This window comes from Notechis scutatus, chromosome 5, assembly GCF_049901735.1.
Source record: "Notechis scutatus isolate UNSWTSFEM ecotype Mainland chromosome 5, rNotScu1.2, whole genome shotgun sequence".
Lineage (NCBI taxonomy): Eukaryota > Metazoa > Chordata > Lepidosauria > Squamata > Elapidae > Notechis > Notechis scutatus.
The window spans coordinates 5,401,414-5,422,423 of NC_142013.1; the positions used below are offsets into that span (position 1 = coordinate 5,401,414).

At 44.0% G+C, this 21,010-nt stretch overlaps 1 protein-coding gene across 9 annotated transcripts in view; it reads right to left on the reverse strand.

Annotated features, from left to right (window-relative positions):
• Nucleotides 1–21,010, reverse strand: part of TENM4 (teneurin transmembrane protein 4) — a 559,913-nt gene that overhangs the window by 200,009 nt on the left and 338,894 nt on the right. For 2 of the 9 annotated variants that reach the window (XM_087965997.1, XM_087965996.1), the window contains exon 6: nt 18,043–18,258. The exons of the other annotated variants lie outside the window; for them this stretch is intronic. In XM_087965997.1, the coding sequence (XP_087822123.1) occupies nt 18,043–18,258 (216 nt within the window). The remainder of the gene's footprint in view (nt 1–18,042; nt 18,259–21,010) is intronic. 9 annotated transcript variants of the gene reach the window in all.

Below are 21,010 nucleotides of genomic sequence, written 5' to 3' on the forward strand. Positions count from 1 at the left end.
GTTCCAGCCCAACCTCCTCACTGTCCGAGCTCTGCTGGCCGTTGGTGGGCCACAACGTCTCCCTTAGCAACGTCCATTTGGGGCTGAATTTTGTTCATAAGCCAAGGACTCTCCATGCTGGCAACAATGCTGAAAGCGATGGGCACGAGAGTTCGAAGGAAGGGTGAGGGGTTAGGTTGCCTTTCAAATTTGAGCAGGTGGGAGCGCCTGAAAAAAAAGAGCAGCTTGTGAATCTGTTCATCGGGGGTGTGTGGTCCAGTTTCAGCTTCCAGCATTGCCGGTTTCCCGTTACCCTTTGCTCCATTAAAATTCCACCTTCAAAAACAAACCACGGTCCTAACAAAGGAACAAAAACGCCCGTTGTTCAACCTCTCAATTCACAAGAACTTGCCAACACAATGAGAACTTTGCCAATGAGGAATTTGAGCAACCCTCCTTCCAAAAATAATAATAATAATAAAAGTGAGAAACCGGCTTTGGGAAAAGCCATGAGGAAATGGTACGAAGATAAGCTTAAGCCCTGTGCTAATCCTTAGGTTGTGTGCTTGCTGCACAGGTGTGTGTCTGGCAGTTATCTTGCTCACAAACGGAGTCCTTGTGCCAAGTTTCAGACAAAACAACATCGGGGGCCCCGCCACTCAGAAGTCTCTTTTTTCTTCCTTCTCTTTTCTTTTTCCCAGCCTCCCTGTTGATCAGGAATAGAAAGTTCAACGCGACAGGGAGCTTAAATACAGGAGAAAAACCTTTCCACGTGAAATGGAAGCAAATCGACGTGCTCCTGAAAATGGCAATTATTTAACCCGATAAAATAAGGAAGCGTTCTGGTCTGGCAGGCCACCCCTTTCGACCCCTGCTTTTTAGGAGAGCTCATATTGAAATGTAAAAGGGACGCGGGTGGCTCGGTGGCTAAGACGCTGAGCTTGTCGGTCAGAAAAGGTCGGCGGTTCGAATCCCTAGCGCCGCGTAACGGAGTGAGCTCCTGTGACTTGTCCCAGCTTTGGCCAACCGAGCAGTTCGAAAGCATATAAAAATGCAAGTAGAAAAAAATAGGGACCACTTTTGGTGGGAAGGTAATAGCGCTTCGTGCGCCTTCGGCGTTTAGTCATGCCGGCCACATGACCACGGAGACGTCTTTGGACAGCGCTGGCTCTCCTTCGGCTTTGTGACGGACATGAGTAGCGCCCCCTAGAGCCGGAAATGACTAGCACAGATGTGCAAGGGGAACCTTTACCTGTATTGAAATTTAAAGAGTCAAGGAAGCAGCTGGGGAAAGAAATCAGGAGGCCTCATACATACAACCAGGAACTCCGCGTGGCCATTCCCCAAACAGAGCCACCCGATAATCGAAGTAGAGGGAACAGTAGCACAGCCAAGGAAAAAGAGAGAGAGAGAGAGAAAAAAAAAACCTGTAACAGCTACAGGTAATCCTCGACTTGTAACCGCAACTGGGACCTGAATTTCCACTGCTGAGCAAGACATTGTTGTTAAGTGAGGCACGCTTCATTTTGTGAGCTTTTGGGCACAGTTCTTATACAAATCATTGCAGTTGTGAAGGGAAAAAGAAGAGGGAGGAGAGGGAGGAGGTGAAGGAAGAAAGAGGAAGAGGGAGAGGAGGAGAAGAAGATCATCACCATCGTCATCAGGTTCCTGGTTCAAAACTCAATCTGTCCCAGGTGAGGGAGGGAAGGAGAGAGGGAGGGAGAGAGAGGAGAGAGAGGAGGGAGAGAGAGGGGGAGAGAGAGGGGAGGAGAGAGGAGAGGGGAGAGAGAGGAGGGAGAGAGGGAGGGGGAGGGAGGGAGAGAGAGAGGGGGAGAGAGGGGAGGGAGGGAGAGAGGGGGAGGGAGGGAGAGAGAGAGAGGGGGGAGGGAGGGAGGGAGAGAGGAAGGAGAGAGGGGGAGAGAGAGAGGGAGGGAGAGAGATGGGGGAGGGAGAGAGGGGGAGGGAGAGAGGAAGGGAGAAAGTGGGGAGACAGAGGGAGAGGGAGGGAGAGAGAGAGGAAGGGAGAGAGGGGGAAGGAGGGGAGGGAGAGAGGGAGGGAGAGAGAGAGGAAGGAAAAAAGAGAGGGAGGGAGAGAGAGAGTGAGGGAGGGAGAGAGAGACCTGAGGCCCACAGCTACGCAAACAAGCCCATCACTTACCTGAGGCTGAAAAGGGCCTCTAAGGGCTAATTCACCTATTTTCTGAATTAACACCCTGCAAGACCCTGTCTGGACACCCAGCTACGCTGGCGGGGGGGGTGAGGGTTTCTGGCCACACAGCTTAAAATTGCTAAGGTTGACCTACCTAAACTGATTTTGTGTGTGTGTGTGTGTGTGTGTGTGTGTGTGCGTGTGCGATGCGCACCATTGAAAATATGCACAACATTGAAAACCAACAGCCGACATGCTTTTCCAACCTACGGCATGATCTAACAATAGGATTAGTTGATTTCTTCCAACTGGAAGGCCAACAGGGGTTGTCCAGCCATTCTTAATTATCCTGAAAGACAGGAGATTTCTTTTTTTTCTTTAATTCCCCAAAGAGAAACAGTCTCTATCCCCCCACCCTCTGACCTCTGCATACCAAAGGGCTCAGTTTAAGAGGTTAATCCCTGCCAAGACCCTGTTTTAATCCAGATTACTGGGAGGGTTAGGCTAAAAAACACGGCCAGGCCAAAGAAGAGAAGGCCACGCTGGCCGGCTATAAGCCGCTTTGCGATTGAATAAATAAATAAATAAAAATTCACCAGCTTATTTGGTGGCATCTTGCGTTTGTTTTCCCAGCTTGGGCCCGGGGAAACCCATTTGCAAATCAAGTTCCCTTTATCATCTAGGTTTCTAGCTGCATTTATACGCATCGTCCTCGGCTTACAACCATTCCATTTAGGGACCGAAGTTACAACGGCACTGAAAAAAAAAAAAGGGGACGAAGGACCGTTTTTCACAGTGACGACCTGGGTAGCTTCCCTGGGATCGTGTCATCCAAATCCAGATGCTTGGCCATTGGATTCATACTTGTGTCCCATGCAGGGGTGGGCTGCTGGGGGGGTCCACAGGGGTTCAGAGTGGCCCGTTTGGATGCAGGTAAGTGCAGGGTGCACACGGAGGTTTGGAGAGGGTGATAAACGGGCCACCTGGATGTTCGGGAAGGCGGGAAACGGGCCTGTTTCCGGCTTCCAGAGAGCTCCGGAGCCCGGGGAGGCCATTTTAATTCTCCCGGAGGCCCGAGGAGGGCAGAAATACCCCCCCCCCCACATGGTGCAGGAGGCAACTAGGCCACGCCCACCCTGACCATGCCCAAACAGCAAACGGGCAGAGAACCCCATGCTAAAGCTTTTGAAAGCCCACCCCTGGTCCGGAGATCACGTGATTCCTGCCTTTTTGCGATCATTTGACAAGCAGAGTCAACGGGGAGGGGGGGGAATCCGGATTCACTTAACGACCGGGTTTCTACCTTATCCACTGCAGTGATTCACTGAACAGCCGTGACAAGCACAGCTCCCTTTCAACCAAGGTCTCGCTGAAGGACAGAAATGTTGGGCTCAATTGTGCTCCTAAAGTGGAGGACTCCCTGTATATGTGTATATATATATGTATATTGCCTCCAGAAGTTGTGGATGCTCCAACACTGGAAGTTTTAAAGAAGAGCTTAGATAACCCTTTGTCTGAAAAGGTATAGGGCCTTCTGTTTAGAATATAGAAGGACAGCGTTGGAAGGGACCTTGGAGGTCTTCTAGTCCAACCCCCTATTCAGGCAGGAAACCCTAGACTATTTCAGTCTCTTCTTAAAAACTTCCAGCGTTGGAGCATTTACAACTTCTGGAGACAAGTTGCTCAACTGATTGATTGTTCTAACTGTCAGGAAATTTCTCCTTAGTTCTAAGTTGCTTATCTCCTTGATTAGATTCCATCCATTGCTTCTTGTCCTGCCTTCTGGTGCTTTGGAGAATAGATTGACTCCCTCTTCTTTGGGGCAGCCCCCTCAAATATTGGAACCCTGCGATCATGTCTCCCCTAGGCCTTCTTTTCATTAGACTAGACAAACCCTGTTCCAGCAACTGTTCTTCATATGTTTTAGCCTCCAGTTCCCTAATCCTCTTTGTTGATCTTCTCTGCACTCTTTCTGGAGTCTCAACATCTCTTTTTACATCGTGGCGACCAAAACCAGATGCAATATTCCAAGTGTGGCCTTACCAAGGCCTTATAAAGTGGTATTAATACTTTATGTGATTTTGATTCTAACCCTCTTTTTATGCAACCTAGGACTGTTTATTACTTCTCCCAAACCATTTTGCTCTCAGGTAGAATAGTTGTTAAATATATACACAAACACACACACACACACAGAGAGAAAGAGACACACAGAGAGAGAGACACAGAGAGAGAGAGACAGAGAGAGAGAGAGACACACACACACAGACAGAGAGAGACAGAGAGAGAAACAGACAGAGAGAGACACACACAGAGAGAGAGAGACAGAGAGAGAGACACATACACACACACACACACAGACAGAGAGAGACAGAGAGACTGAGAGAGAAACAGACAGAGAGAGACACACACAGAGAGAGAGAGACAGAGAGAGACAGAGAGAGACACACACAGAGAGAGAGAGAGACAGAGACAGAGAGAGAAACAGACAGAGAGAGAGACACACAGAGACAGACAGAGACAGAGAGACAGACACAGAGAGACAGACAGAGACAGAGAGAGAGACACACACACACAGAGAGAGACAGAGAGACAGAGAGAGAAACAGACAGAGACACACACACAGAGAGAGACAGAGAGAGACAGAGAGACAGACACAGAGAGACAGACAGAGACAGAGACACACACACACACACACACACACAGAGAGAGAGAGACAGAGAGACAGACAGAGAGAGACACAGAGAGAGAGAGAGAGAGACAGAAAGAGACAGAGAGACAGACACAGAGAGACAGACAGAGACAGAGAGAGAGACACACACAGAGAGAGAGAGACAGAGACAGAGAGAGAAACAGACAGAGAGACACACACACACACACAGAGAGAGAGACAGACACAGAGAGACAGACAGAGACAGACACACACACACACACACACACACACACACACAGAGACAGAGAGACAGAGAGAAACAGACAGAGAGAGAGACACACAGAGAGAGACAGAGAGACAGACACAGAGAGACAGACAGAGACACAGAGAGAGAGACACACACACACAGAGACAGAGAGACAGAGAGAGAAACAGACAGAGAGAGACACCAAGAGAGAGAGAGACAGAGAGAGACAGAGAGACAGACACAGAGAGACAGAGACAGAGAGAGACACACACACAGAGAGAGACAGAGAGAGACAGAGAGACAGACACAGAGAGAGACAGAGAGACAGAGAGAGAAACAGACAGAGAGAGACAGAGAGAGAGACACACACACACACACAGAGAGAGACAGAGACAGAGAGAGAAACAGACAGAGAGACAGAGACAGAGAGAGAGAGAGACACACACACACAGAGAGAGACAGAGAGACAGAGAGAGAAACAGACAGAGAGAGAAACAGAGAGACAGAGAGACAGACACAGAGAGACAGACAGAGACAGAGAGAGACACACACAGAGAGAGAGAGACAGAGAGACAGAGAGAGAAACAGACAGAGAGAGACACAGAGAGACAGACAGAGACAGAGAGAGAGACACACACACAGAGAGAGACAGAGACAGAGAGAGAAACAGACAGAGAGAGACAGAGAGAGACAGAGAGAGAGAGAGACACACACACACAGAGAGAGACAGAGAGACAGAGAGAAACAGACAGAGAGAGAAACAGAGAGACAGAGAGACAGACAGAGACAGAGAGAGACACACACACACAGAGAGAGACAGGGAGACAGAGAGAGAAACAGACAGAGAGAGACACACACAGAGAGACAGAGAGAGACAGAGAGACAGACACAGAGAGACAGACAGAGACAGACACACACACACACACACACACACAGAGAGACAGACAGAGAAACAGACAGAGAGAGACAGACAGACAGAGAGACAGACAGACAGACACACACACACAGAGAGACAGAGAGACAGACACAGAGAAACAGACAGAGAGACAGAGACAGAGAGACAGAGACACACACACACACACACACACAGAGACAGAAAGAGACACACACACACACACACACACACAGAGCGAGAGAGAGCAAAGCTTCAGGAAGATGGGCAGGAGATAATCAAAAGGACTCCAAGCCATCAACATCTCTGATCATCAATAATACAATAATGTCATCAGCCTACTGCAGAGGCTGAGCCATGCTTTTAAAAAAAATGCTTTTTTTTTGGCCTGTTAATTAGCAAGCAGTGAGATTAAAAGCTTTCATCTGTTGCTTACCCTGGAGGAGACTTTTTTTTTTTAAATAAAGAGATAATAGCAGAATACATCAACAGCAGCATCAGCAAAAGATGGAGAAGTTCACAATCATCTGCTTTTAACGACCCCATAATCCCTTGTGGGGTGGAGTCTGGGCAACTGAATGAAGCTGAGTGATTACTGGCCAGATGCCCTTCCTGTCACCAGAGCGGAGTTTTGTTTAGCAGATATATTCTCATTGTTCCCAGAGAGAGAAATATCTGCCTCTACCTAGAGTCGAACTTGCAAGCCTCCTGATTGTGAGGCCAGAACTCCACCTCTTGGCTACGGCACCATGGAGAAGTCCACAATGGTGGGAAGGAAAGAGAAGAAGACAAGAAAAGGGTGATCAACAGCGGGATGGATGGAGTCAGTTACGGTACAGTGGTGATGGGGGCACCTGTAAGTTCTCGACTTACAACCACAACTGAGCCCAAATTTTGGCTGTTAAGTGAAGACAGTGAAGTGGCTTTTGCCCCATCTGACAACCTCTCTTGCCGCGGTTGTTAAGTGAATCACTGCGGTTGTTAAGTTAGTGACATGGTTGTTAAGTGAATCTGGCTTCCCCATTGACTTTGCTTGAAAAAGAAGGCAAGATGGGAAGAGAGCAAGGAAGGAAAAAGAAGGGAAGAGGGAAGGAAAAACAAGGAAGGAAGGAAGGAAGAAAGGAAGGAAGGAAGGAAGGAAGGAAGGAAGGAAGGAAGGAAGGAAGGAAGGAAGGAAGGAAGGAAGGTTATAATGGAGGGAGGGTCTGAAGGAAGACCTGCCTTAGCACTTGGTCACCCCAGGTGCCCCCTCAACATGAGTGATGTCGAGCTGGCCACGCCCCCCCCAGCCTCCCCGAAGTTAAACACAACTCTGATGCGGCCCTCCATGAAATCAAGTTTGACACCCCTGCTCTAACCCCTTCCATTCCAGGGTTGTTGAACGTCATGTTTTAAAGCATTTTCACCTTGACTCTGGAGCAAATCCGGCCCATGCAGTGAGTTTGGGGGTTCCGTGTGTTACATGAACCTAGAAAATTAGGTCAACCCAAGGAGACAAACTTCAGTTAAGCTTGTCCTACAAACACGACCACGAACATAAGCAACAAGCTTGAAGGTTTTTAGATGCTACCAGCCAAAGTGGAGATGGCATTGTTAGAAAGGATATGCTATGACCCGGAGTGTAACACAAACGTTAACAAAATCCAAAACATAAATAAAAGACCTTTAATGCCTCCAACTTGGCCCCACTGTTCAATAATTCTCCGTTGGAGATAAAATGTATTCAAAAATAGCATTCAAAAGAAAGCAATGCAGTCTGAACTTAATGAGCAGATAGAGGTGAAATAAAAACTAAAACAAACTACAATGAAGGAAATTCCACAACTGACCAGGATAAGTAATTACCCACTTCAAGGAGATAACAAGGCACAGTCTGTTGGAAGGACGCCAACCAAGATAACTTCAGCCCAAAATAAAACACACTTTGCTTCTGGCAACGCTGTGTTGTAACCGTCTCTCTTATATACTATTCTCCCCAGCTGCAACTAATGAGGGGGATCGTGGCCGCTTCCTCTCTCGTAAGCCAAGTTGTTTCCTTCTTCATTCCTCCCTGCATGTCCTAGGATGAAGAGGGAATGAGCCTGGTTCTTCCTCTGACTGCCCAGCCGGTCTCTGCCCTTCCCCAACCTCCTCCACAACCTCCGGAGCCACACTTCCACTCCCTGTCGGCTGTTCCTCCTCTCCCTAAGAGTCATATTCTAACAAGGGCATGACAGGATAGGAAGGTTTGGTCTCTTGCTCCTGGTCACCATCCTTGATTTGCTAATGATAGAAAATAATTATGGGGATGGTTTCAAAAATATCCCCCTCCCCATTTTTTGTTGAAAAAAAAATATTTTATATTTTACAATAATTCCATTTCATTTCAACCATGTGTCGACTGGGTACATATATCTTGTGCTTACAACTATAATTAATACTTTTCTTGGCAATATAACAATAATCACATTTTCTTATAGCTATTATTTAATATGTCTATTTTTTTAAACAATCTTAACTTATTGCTCTATAGTCATCTAGTCCATTTTGATTTGTTTTATTTTCCAACTATTGATAAAATAAATCCCATACCATATACAGTAATATTCTTTTTCTTCTTTTTCTTTGATTATCAATGTTAACCTATTCAGCTCTGCACATTCAAATATTTTCTCGATTGCTTTTCCCTCTATTGATCTTATCACTTTTCCAATTCTGAGCAAATACAATTCTAGCTGCTGTTAATACATGTATAATTAAATATGTTCTTCCTTTACTGTAACCTTCAGGTTACCGTTCCCAATAAAAAATATTTCAGGTTTCAAATCTATGTGTTGTTTTATCATTTTTTTCCCCAACCAGGTGTGTATTTTTTTGTCCAATTATTTTTTAGCTTCTATACAAGACCACCACATAAGTTCCAGGTACCTGGGAGGCACTTCGAGCATTTAGATGATTTATCTTTGAACATCTTAGCTAACTTTGCTGGTGCAAAGTGCCATCTATAAAACATTTATACAAGTTTTCTTTGCATGCTGTCGATATTGTTAATTTATAATTCCTATCCCATATCCCCTCCCCCTTTTTTTTTTGAAGACACTTAAAATCCCAGAGGGCAGAGTGTTAACACCTGGAAAGGAATGCATCATGGATGACTGAGGACTAGCTTCTTATGATCCTTCAGTTGTTTGGGACTTGAATCTCCCAGATCCGGGCTGAGAATTAGATTTAAGTAACAAAATAAATGCCAGATGGAAAAAGAGTATTTCAGACTGGGAAAAGGAGAGAGTTTGGGCAGTTTTCCTGATTTAAATAATCCTTGTAGCCACTTTTAGCCTTTTTTTCCTCCGAAAGGTAATTCAAAAACTTGACAATTTGCTTTATTTTCAAAACCACAAAACTGCACAGTTGTGTTTGATTTGATCACAGCAAAAAGCACCTTTAAAAAAAAAAAAAAAAAGACAGAACGGAACAAGATGCGTCACAGGAATGAATCAAAGATTAATTGATCTAAATACAGAAAAGCTACAGACAAAGGCTGTACTTTATTAAATCCCAAGAAGTTACATCAAAAACATCTCGTGGAAATTTACCACTGGTGTGCTGTCGTTTGTCACACTGTAATATTTCATTTCATGTTATATCGCTTCAGATTCAAAGGCTTATTTCCTTCCCTTCCCTCTTCTGCTGTTTTCAACCATTCATGCTTGATTTTCGTTCTATTTTTCTCTCCCTAAAATAATATCATGGAAAGTGAATCGCGATACATAAGACAGTCCTTCTGATTAGACAGTGTGGTATGACCACCTTACATCAACAAAAAGGACTGTGAAGATAAGCTGAAATCATATGTGTAAGACCACACTTGGAATACGGCATCCAGTTTTGGTTGCCATGATACAAAATAAGATGTTGAGACTCTAGAACAAGGGTCTTCAAACTTGGGCAAGTTTAAGATTTTTGGACTTCAACTCCCAGAATTCCTGAGCTAACATGACTGGAGGAGGAATTCTGGGAGTTGAAGTCTACAAGTCTTAAAGCTGTCGAGTTTGAAGACCCCTGATCAACAGTATCTATCTTCTATCTCCCTCTCCCTCCCTCCCTCCCTCCCTCTCTCTATCTATAATCTATCTATCATCTATCTATCTATCTATCTATCTATCTATCTATCTATCTATCTATCTATCTATCTATCTAATCCAAGGGTCTTTAAACTTGGCAAGTTTAAGACTTGTGGACTTCAACTCCCAGAATTCCTGAGCTAACATGACTGGAGGAGGAATTCTGGGAGTTGACATCACAAGTCTTAAAGCTGTCAAGTTTGAAGACCCCTGATCTACAGTATCTATAGTCTATCTCCATCTGCATCTCCATCTATACCTCCCTCCCTCCCTACATCTATCTATCTATCTATCTATCTATCTATCTATCTATCTATCTATCTATCTATCTATCTATCTAATCTGTCTATCTCTATCTATCTATCTATCTATCTATCTATCTATCTATCTAATCCAAGGGTCTTCAAACTTGGCAAGTTTAAGACTTGTGGACTTCAATTCCCAGAATTCCTCCTCCAGTCACGTTTAGCTCAGGAATTTTGGGAGTTGAAGTCCACAAGTCTTAAAGTCGCCAAGTTTGGGGACCCCCTGATCTAGTCTAATGAAAAGAAAGACTACAAATATTTTTACAATCAGGATGAACATAAAACATTTGCAAGCCCCTTCATGAAAAACATGCTCTGTTTTATGGTCCCTGGCTGTGGAGTTTGGCAAGTACCCTTTGGGCTTTCATCCAATCCAATCTTTTTCAAAGAAATGATCTGAGCTGAGGGCAGTTAGCACTAACCCCAGAGGAGTTGTCATCCCTTTGTCGATGATGATACAGCCCCCTATTTCTGAACTCATTGACTTGAGGATGTGAATCCTGTGAAGTCAACCAGTCCTCTTTCGCATGTCTGAAGCTGTGGGATTTTCAAGTCATGTAGTCAAGGAGGAGGAGGAAGAGGGAGGAGGAGGAGGGGGAGAGAAGAAGAAGAAGAGGAGGAGGAGGAAAGAAGGAAGACAAGAGAGAGGAGAGGAGAAAGGAAGGAGGAGGAAAGAAAGAAAGACAAAGAAAGGAAAGAAGGAAGGAAGGAAGGGAGGAGGAGGAGAAAAGAGGGAAGGAGAGGAAAGAAGGAAGACAGGGGAGAGGAGAGTAGAAAGGAAGAAGGAGGAGAGAAAGAAAAAGAAAGGAAAGAAGGAAGAAAGAAAGGGAGGAGGAGGAGAAAAGAGGGAAGGAGAGGAAAGAAGGAAGACAAGGGAGAGGAGAGTAGAAAGGAAGAAGGAGGAAAGAAAGAAAGACAAAGAAAGGAAAGAAGGAAGAGGAGAAAAGAAGGAAGGAAAGAAGGAAGATGGAGAAGAAAGGAAAAGGAAAGGAGAGAAAGAAAGAAAAAAGGAAGGAAGGGGCAAGAGGAAAGAAGAAAGGAAGGAGGAGGAAATAAAGGGAGGACGAGGAGGAAAGAAGGAAGGAGAGGAAAGAGGGAAGACAAGGGAGAGGAGAGTAGAAAGGAAGAAGGAGGAAAGAAAGACAAAGAAAGGAAAGAAGGAAGAAAGAAAGGGAGGAGGAAAGAAGGACAGAAAGAAGGAAGATGGAGAAGAAAGGAAAAGGAGAGAGAAAGAAAGAAAAAAGGAAGGAAGGGGCAAGAGGAAAGAAGAAAGGAAGGAGGAGGAAATAAAGGGAGGACGAGGAGGAAAGAAGAAAGGAGAGGAAAGAAGGAAGGAAGGAGGAAAGAAATAAAAAGGAAAGAAGGAATGGAGGGAGGGAGGGAGGAGGACAGAAGGAAGGAGAGAAAAGAAGATGTGGAGAGAAGAAAGGAAGAAAGAAAGAAGAGAGAAAGGAAGAAAGGAGAAAGAGGAAAGAAGAAGAAAAAGTAGAAAGAGGAGGAGCAAAGGAAAGATAGGAAGAAGAGAAGGAGGCAGCTGATTTATAAGTGCTTCAACCTTAACAGTTTAAAACCCCAGAGTTTAGTTTTTGTGTTTCTACTGAACTGCTGCTTGTCAACATGATCAGAATATCTTGCCTATGTCTCCCCCAAGCAAGAAACATTAGCAGGAGAATTAATGAGTTGACACCCAACCTTGCAAGAAGGAAGATGTTTTTATGCAACACAGATTTCTTTTCCCCTCTCTTCCTTTCCCTTGAAAATTCCCCTGCAGAAATGGATAAACTGACTTTGGCGCTAAAAAACAAAGATACTTCACTATATTATGATAGCTGGAATTGTTGGTATAATTGGATTGACCAAAGATAAATTATATATCATAAGGCATAAGAGAAAAGTATTAATCTATAATAATGATGTAGCGATATAAGTAAAGAACAGGTGTGTGTACATGACATAAATTAAGGTTATGAAAAAAGATCTTGCAAACTGTAAAAATAAGAATGCTTTTAATCTTCCCTTTTTTTTTCTTTTTTTTTCCTTTTTCCTTTTTCTCTTTTTTCTCTAAATTTTTCCTTCTTTTCTTTCCTTTCTCCTTTTCTTTTCTTTTGTTTATTTGTGTATGTATTGTTGGTTGGTTTTAATTGTAAAAACTAATAAACTATATTTTTTTTTTTTAAAAAAAGAAAATTCCCCTTCCTGCGACCCCCTTCCCAATCTGCTCTAGCGAATGCCAAGCCTCCCCCCACCTACCCCCCAAAATAATTGCCTTTGCATTATTTTCTACTGGTTCTCCTTCAATCTGGTCAAGGAGCTTTGCTTTCAAAAAATTATCCTTTCCAAGCCACCATATTTACTTTAGGGGAAGAAGAAGGGGGTTGGACTAGATGACCTACAAGGTCCTTTCCAACTCTGTCCATCTGTAAGTTGTGTGTGTGTGTATGTGTGTTTGTGTGTGTGTGTGTGTTCACATTTCCATCTTTCACTACACACCCCAGCAACCTCTCTAAGCTTCCCACACATTCTTTCAATTCCAAGGAAAAAGCATTCGAAAGAAATTTCAAGCCAAGCGAAAATTTCAAACCAGTTTTTTTCCCGCAGAATTGCTCCCTGTTGAAAGGTGAAAAAAAAATAATCCTCTTCTGGGGTGTGTGTGGATTTTTTGGGGGGGTGTGGGGGTGGGGGAGGAACTTCTTCTGTCTTGTGGAGACACTTGGAAAGCAACAATATTTACTTTAGGGAAGAAGTAAGAAGAAGGGGGTTGGACTAGATGACCTACAAGGTCCCTTCCAACTCTGTCAATCTGTAAGGTGTGTGTATGTGTGTGTGGGTGTGTGTGTTCACATTTCCATCTTTCACTACACACCCCAGCAACCTCTCTAAGCTTCCCACACATTCTTTCAATTCCAAGGAAAAAGCATTCGAGAGAAATTTCAAGCCAAGCGAAAATTTCAAACCAGTTTTTTCCCCGCAGAATTGCTCCCCGTTGAAAGGTGGAAAAAATAATAATAATCCTGTTCTAGGGATGGGTGGATTTTTTTTTTTTTTTGGTGGGGGTTGGGAAGAGAGGAACTTCTTCTGACTTGTGGAGACGCTTGGAAGGCATCCACAACCCCAATGGGTTCAAGTCGGTGGAGAATTTCAAAAGGTTTCATCGGCACCGCGGCAGACCGCAGGATACCGTCAATTCCGTTTCTTCCCCCCGCCCCGCCTGCATGGCTGTAAGGCAACCCCTGTTGGATATAAACCACTTTATCCGACAAAGAGCCGCTTGGAAGCCAATTGGAATCAGGCACCGATTGTCTTTAACCTCAGGGGAGGCCCAAGGTAAAGGAATAAAAGGCATTCGAGAAAGCGCCCTCCTCGAATTTCCAGCAAAAACCTCCAGCAAACCGGGGTTTGAATGGCGGTTCCGTGATTTTTAAAGAGCGGTAACTGCTGATTTTGCACCGCAGCATCCTTGCTGCTTCTGGAAAGTGGGCCTTGCTTGTTATTTCATGGAGTTTTGGAGCCCTGCCTACCTGAGGTGTTTTTTATAGGAGCCGGTGTGTGTGTGTGTGTAAGAAGGAGGAGAAGGTAGGAGGCAGGAATTTAGGATCCAAGGAAGGATGTCGATGGAGACCAGAAGTGGCATTCAGCAGGTTCTGACCAGTTCTGGAGAACCGGTAGTGGAAATTTTGAGTAGTTTGGAGAACCGGCAAATGCCACCTCTCTGACTGGCCCTGCCAACCCCATCTATTTCTCTGCTGAGTCCCAGCTGATTGGCTGGCTCTTTTTGGGTTGCCCTGCACAGGAAAATGGAGCTGGAAAGCAGGTTAGTGGGGTGGGGAGAGGATGGGGATTTTGCAGTATCCTTCCCCTGCCACAGCCACCAAGCAATGCCACGGCCACCAAGCCACGCCCACAGAACTAGGAGTAAAAAAGTTTGAATCCCATCACGGATGGAGACTCTTTTGTATACAGTCAGGGATTGGCTTCTAATTTTTTTTAAGCAAGGGGCTCTCTACCCTAATGACTGGCTGGGTGGGCGTGGCTGGGGAGTTGTGTGGCTGGGTGGGCGTGGCTTGGTGGTCATATGATTGGGTGGGCGTGGCTAGGTCATGTGACTGGGTGGTGTGGCCAACTCGACGTCGCTTCTTTGTCCTAATCACTCACTCACACACACACACACACCCAAAAAAGTTGTTTATTATTCCATGCATTTAATACTTACATAAAAGACGGGGTGAAACCAGGCTTAATTAACTGTGAGAGGGAACTTGGAGTCTTAGTGGAGTTTCTGGTGAGTTACGTGATTCTTATTATTTGGGAAATAATCCCTTCGGAGGCTAGAAGCTATGTATCTGAATTTCTCAATGGCTCTCCCTTTCAAGCGCTGAATAGATTGTTTATCTAGTTTGCCACTTTTACCAGGTGTGAAATGCTCTTGGCTGAATGCCCAGAAGTTCAATTAAGCCTATGAAGAGCTTTCCCTTGCTGCTTGTTTTTCTGAGGTTATTGGAGGCTCTTCGAGCCCCTCCGAGTCTTAGCTAGGGGCTCTCCCGAGCCCCTGCCAGCCCCCAGCAGCCCATCCCTGTACACGTTGTCCCTTTGAAGGATGTCCTGCTCGAGCAGCGGGCTGGACTAGAAGACCTCCAAGTCCCTTCCAGCTCCTATTCTGATTCTGAAAGCTGGCTTCTCTTATGAACCTTGGCATGGCTTCTTTGAAAACAAGATGGGCCAAGGGTTATGGAGCATGGCTCAGATGAAGCCGACTTCTGGGCCATCCGATGTGTGAAAACAAAGCCGGCTTGCTTTCTAGACACTTGAAAAGTCTTAGTAGGCGCCAGCTGGCTTCAGAGCTTCACAGCTGTCTCCTGGTCATTTGTGGTCGTTTGATGAAATCTCCAGGCACAACCAGTGTCACAGCAGGGACCAGAGGAAGAAACCCCTTAGGCTAAACCCTGGCACAGCTGGTTTTCCTATCCAGCATGTCTTAACTCCTTTTAAGACCACCCCCAAACTGTTTACCCTCTTTTACGCCTTCACCTCTCAAATAAGTGGTGAAATGCAAAATGATTTTCTAATTCTAACACATCTGGAACAATGGAACGATGGCAGAGCTGCTAATATTCCCCGAATGGCCGGACCATGTCATGCACACATTAAGGATGAATCAATAGCACACAACTTGGCTCACTTCCTGGAGTTATCTATCCAGCAAAAATAACAAAAAACAAACAAAACCAAACCAGATTATTTGTTGCTTCTAGCTGTGACACAGGAAATCACCTGAGATTTCAGGTAGTCCTCGAACCGCAACCGAGCCCAAAATTTTATGTTGCTCAGGGAGAAATGTGCCAAATGAATTTTTTGCTCCATTTTATGGCTTTTTCATGTGACCATGGGGATTCTGTAATGGTCATTAAGAGAGAAAAACGATTGTAAGCCACTTTTTTTTTCAGTGCCCTTTTGTAATTTTGAATGGCCACTTAAATGGACTGTTGTAAGTTGAGGATTACCTGTACAGACATCTAAGATCTTGCCCTCGGAAGTTGTGGGAGCGCCCTCACTTGAGACTTTCAAGAAGAGATTGGACTCCCCTCTGTCAGAAATGGTGTAGGGTCTCCTGCTTGGGCAGGAGGTTGGACTAGATGACCTCCAAGGTCCCTTCCAACTCTGATTATCTGTTATCTTATACCTAGAATCTCCATAGACACCAAGGTCTTATTCAGATGGTATTGCTTGCAGTCAGACAATGTTTAAGTGAAGTAATTGTTTTAAACTTTTTTTAAAAAATCCCTTTTATATAATAACATTTGCTTTTCATTCTTAATTTTTTTTAAAAATTGGCAAACTCAAGGGTGGAGGAGGACTGAAATTTTTCCCCCATATATTTACCTGGTCTTTAATCTATGTAGAAATGCAATTTGTAGAATGTAAATGTTTAATAAAGAGATCTTTCCTGGACTATTGATTAATGTTATAAGTATTTCACTCCGTGCAAATTCACACATCATTATATATCCCAGCAAAGGGGATAGTCAGGATAACAAGACCATTAAAAAGTTTCCATAATAAAACACAAAGTATAAATTAAATGCAGACATGCACAATTCTACATAAGGGGCCTCTTCATATTTTTCTTCATGTTCTTTCTGCTCAACATTTTAATAAATAAAGCTGGATCTTATCTGGGGCGGAAGTGCAGCATCCATTAAAGATGCTTTTAAGCTCACGCTTTCAAACAGAAACCGCAACAATATTGCAAATGTTACCTTTTTTTTTTCCTTTCAAAAATCTGCACTTTCTGAAAATCGGACAGACAGAAATTGCAACAATTATCAAAAACTTTTTTTAAAAAACTGCATTTTCTAAAAGTCGAACAGACAGGCCTGATCATTGTCTTAAATTAAGGATTTCTGAATTTTTTTTAAAAGTCTAATCCAGTTTTTTTGTGGGGGAAGAGTCACCAATGCAAACAACAAAAGTTTTCAACGTGGTGTGAACAAACAGTAAGAACTGTCGAATGCGAGACTGATTACTTGGGAAGGTTTTTTTTAACAGCAAAACCAACATTTTACTTCGAGTTGTGAAAACAATTAACAGCCTCTTTTCTCCCTGAGAATCAAAACAGAATGAAAACAGAGCCAAGGGTTACCAAGAAGGGAAAATTTAGATCGGGTAGCACAAAATGTTAACATTCATCATTCACCCCTTTTTGAAACGAAGACGGTGCTACGTAGCTTCCCTCTAAGGCGAAGAAGCATTTGCACCATTCTCATTCAATGCATCCCATAAATGCAAAATAATCATCACAATAATATAAAAATTCCTCCCCAAATCGCATCTTCCCGCCTTGCACCCAACCCGAGACGGCCGAGAATGGAGTGCCGGGCACATTTTTCAAGCCATGCAACTTGGGAGCGTTCGTTTGTAAAAGTTTGCAAAAACCGCATCTCAACTGGATGCATCGCCGCCCCGGTTTTTCTCTTTGCAACGGAAGAAGCAGAAACCCCAAAGCACCCTCCGGCCTTCACAAGCCCCCCCCCCCAGTCATGCAACAATGACAACGACAACAACAACAACAGAAAGAGGGGAGAGTTTTTCTCCCAAATTCCCCCAAACCTCGTGCTTTGCAATCGGGGCTTCTGTTTGCAGAAGGAGAAGAGGAAGGAGGAGGAGGAGGAAGGAGAAGAAGAGGGAGACGAAGGAGTAAGAGGAGGAGGAGAAGAAGGAGAAGCAGAAGGAGGAGGAGGAGGAAGACGAAGAGTAAAACGAAGAGAAGGAGGAGAAGAATGAGAAGGAGGAGGAGGAAGACAAAGAGGAAAACGAAGACAAGGAGGAGAAGCAGAAGAGGAGGAAGAAGGGGAAGACAAAGGAGGAAGAGGAGGAGGAAGAGAGGAGGTGGAGGAGAAGGAGAAGCAGGAGGAGGAGGAGGAGGAAAAGGAAGAGAAGGAGAAGAAGGAGAAGCAGAAGAGGAGGAGGAAGACGGAGGAGGAGGAGGAGAAGAAGAAGAAGAAGAAGAAGAAGAAGAAGAAGAAGAAGAAGAAGAAGAAGAAGAAGAAGAAGAAGAAGAAGAAGAAGAAGAAGAAGAAGAAGAAGAAAGGAAATAAATAAAAACCCAGAGGATGCACAACCCTTGCTTAATTTTCCAAGCGGCAGGAAAGAAGATGCATCAATGTGACACAACATCGTAGTAAGCAACATCGTAGTAAGCAGGTAGGTAGACTGCACTCACCATTAGATGGGAGAGAGAGATTTCCAGAGCCACTTTTAACTAAGAATGAATTGGGGACAAACTCATCTTCGGAGTCAGACTCCTGAGTTGGCTGGGCGACACCATTGCCTAGCAACCTTCTCTGGGTCTCATTGGCTGGCGGGGAGGGGGGCGGGGAAGGGGAGGGGGAGGGCTCCACGGGGGTGGAGGAGGCAGATGAACAATGCAAGGGGGGGCCTGTGGAACACAAAACACAAACACAAGACAGAACGTAAATAACAGAAACATTTGCACCCAAACCGGGAAATAAAACATATAAGTGGGGAAATATAAATAGATATACTTGCATGCACATATATATATGCACACACACACACACACACACATACGCACATATATCGAAACTTCACCTTTCTTTTACAGAGCAGACATCGAAGCATGCCACAGAAGTGGGGGGAGAGAGAAATTAAAATAAAAGGCAAAACGGGACACTGGGGAAAGGGGATTCGGCTTCCAAATTTTGCTTGCAAAGGAAAAATAAAAAAAGGAGGGCAGGTTGTTTTGCAAGGTGTCAGAAGAGAGAATAATAATTGCAAAAATTGCAGCCAAGACTGGGTTGTGCAAAGATGCTCAGAGGAAGCTGCTAGGAAAAAACCGAACAAGTTTTTTGAGCCTGGATCTTGGGCTGCCTTTCTGCAGCCTACTCGGATGTCATCCGGAGATCAAATGATAAACAAACAAGGGTATTGAGGCTGGATTAAATCATACGTCTGGGTGATTTCTAAGCCAACTGATCAGTCCCTCTAAGGACAGGTGGAAGATTGCAACAGCGTGGAATTTGCATGATGAAACTGGTTAGTAACAGGCCGGCAAAGATTTCCAACCAACTTCGGAGAAAAGCCGGCAAAGATTTCAAAACCAACTTTGGAGAGATGCTGTTGGTTTTGTTTTAAAAGATGCACTGGAGGAGAAAAGAAAGGAAAAGGAAAACAAACAAACAAACTAGAAATGTTCTATGTGAGATCTGGCTGCGTTCATATGTAACTTTAAGCCAGGTTTATAAACCATAGATTTCCTGACCTGTGTCCTGGTTTGAAAACAAGGGGTTAAGCCAAAAGGAAGCAAACCCAGGATGATGTTGGTATTATCCGTGAACCAGAGCATTTACCTTTTTGAAAAGAAAAATGGGGGTGGGGTGAGGGAGACGAAACCTAGTTTGTTTCATTGTTGAAAAAAGCCATGATAGGTAGCTTCTCCCGAATGAAGGCCATGCGGTTTACAAGGGCCTTCGCACAATGGGAAGAAAGCCAGTTATGCTAGCTAGGCCTGATTTATTAACTAAGCCAGGTTGGTTTGGGTTCACGTGTCCCTCTGAACCACGAATCACTGTTTGCGAATCAGACCCCACATTCTGACCCAAGGAGAAAAAGGAAACCTTTGCCGTTATTCTTGAGGTTCATCCAGTTGTCTTTGGATGTTGCTAAATCACAAAGGTGAGGTGAGAACAAGAACTGTCTGATGCCATCAAAAAAAGTCAATCAATAATTGATTGACATATCAACTTAAAACCTGAAGTATTTTTGTTGGGGATGAGACCTGAAAGCTATAGTAAAGAAAAAGACATATTTAATTATTCATTTATTAACTGCAGCTAGAATAGTATTTGCTCAAAACTGGAAAAATGAAAAAATTCCAATAGAAGAGAATGTGATCAGGAAAATATTAGAATGTGCAGAAATGAACAGATTAACACTGACAATTAAAGAAAAAAGAATAACGAATATTATATGATATGGGAACTATTTTATCAATGGTGGAAAAATAAAAATGGAAGTTAGAAATTAAATATATGAATATAGAAGTGGAAGGAGTTAAGAAGGGGATGGTTATAATGATAAGACATATTATGTATAGTAGTTTGAAATAAGAACGTAGTTATTGTTGTTATGATAAGGCATTTGTAGTAATCATACATTTATCGCACAAGATATTGGTACCCAGACGACATACTGTTTTAAACGAAAGATGGACTGTTTGTAAAAATAAAATAAAAAATTAATTTTAAAAACATCGATTGACATGTCCATCAAATGCAAGAAACCAAAAAGATCACACAGGTAGTTTTTGACTTTGACTTAAAACCAAAATGAAGCAAGTTAGGTGAGTTTTACCCCATTTTACGACCTTTTAAAATCACCGCTGTTAAGCGAATCACTGGACTCGTTAAGTGAAACACACGGTTGTTAAGCGAGTAGCTTTCCCCATTGATTTTTGCTTATAGGAAGCCAGCTGGGAAGGTCGCAAAAGGTGATCACGTAACCCTGAGACCGTGCAAAACCGTCATACGTACATGCCAGTTGCCAAGCAACGGAATTTTGATCATGGGGGTTGCCGCAGAGATTATTAAGGGCGAAAAACGGTCTTTAAGTCCCTTTATTTCAGGGCCATTGTAACTTCAGTCACTAAACAAATGGTTATAAGTCGAGGACTGCCTGTGCTGTAAGGAAACGTCTCACTCCAACTTTCGGGGGGAGAACTGTAAAAGGAAACAAATCGAGAAATGTGGGGCCAGACGTGACAAGCCAAATTTCATCTGAGTTTCTTAACGCGTTATTTAAAAGTTATAGGCTGGGGTAAGCAGAACCATATGAGGAGCTGCAAAGGATCAATTTCCAAACGACAGGAGGGAAGGAGTGGGGAGAAGAGAGAGAGAGAGAGAGAGAGAGAAAGGGGGGGGGGGAAGGAAAGTTTTTTTCAAGCAATCAGAGAGGGATGTTTGGTGCATTTGGCTTCTGTGGGTCTCTTTCTCCCTTTTTCTCCTTTCTCTCTCTCTCTTTCTGTCTCCCTTTTCTCTCACTTTCTCCCACTTTTCTCTCTCTCTCTCTCTCTCCCACTTTCTCTCTCTCTCTCCCCCTCCGTCTTCTCTTTTTCTCTGTCCCTCTCCTCTTTCTCTCTCCCTCCCCTTTCTCTCTTTCTCTCTCTCTTCTCT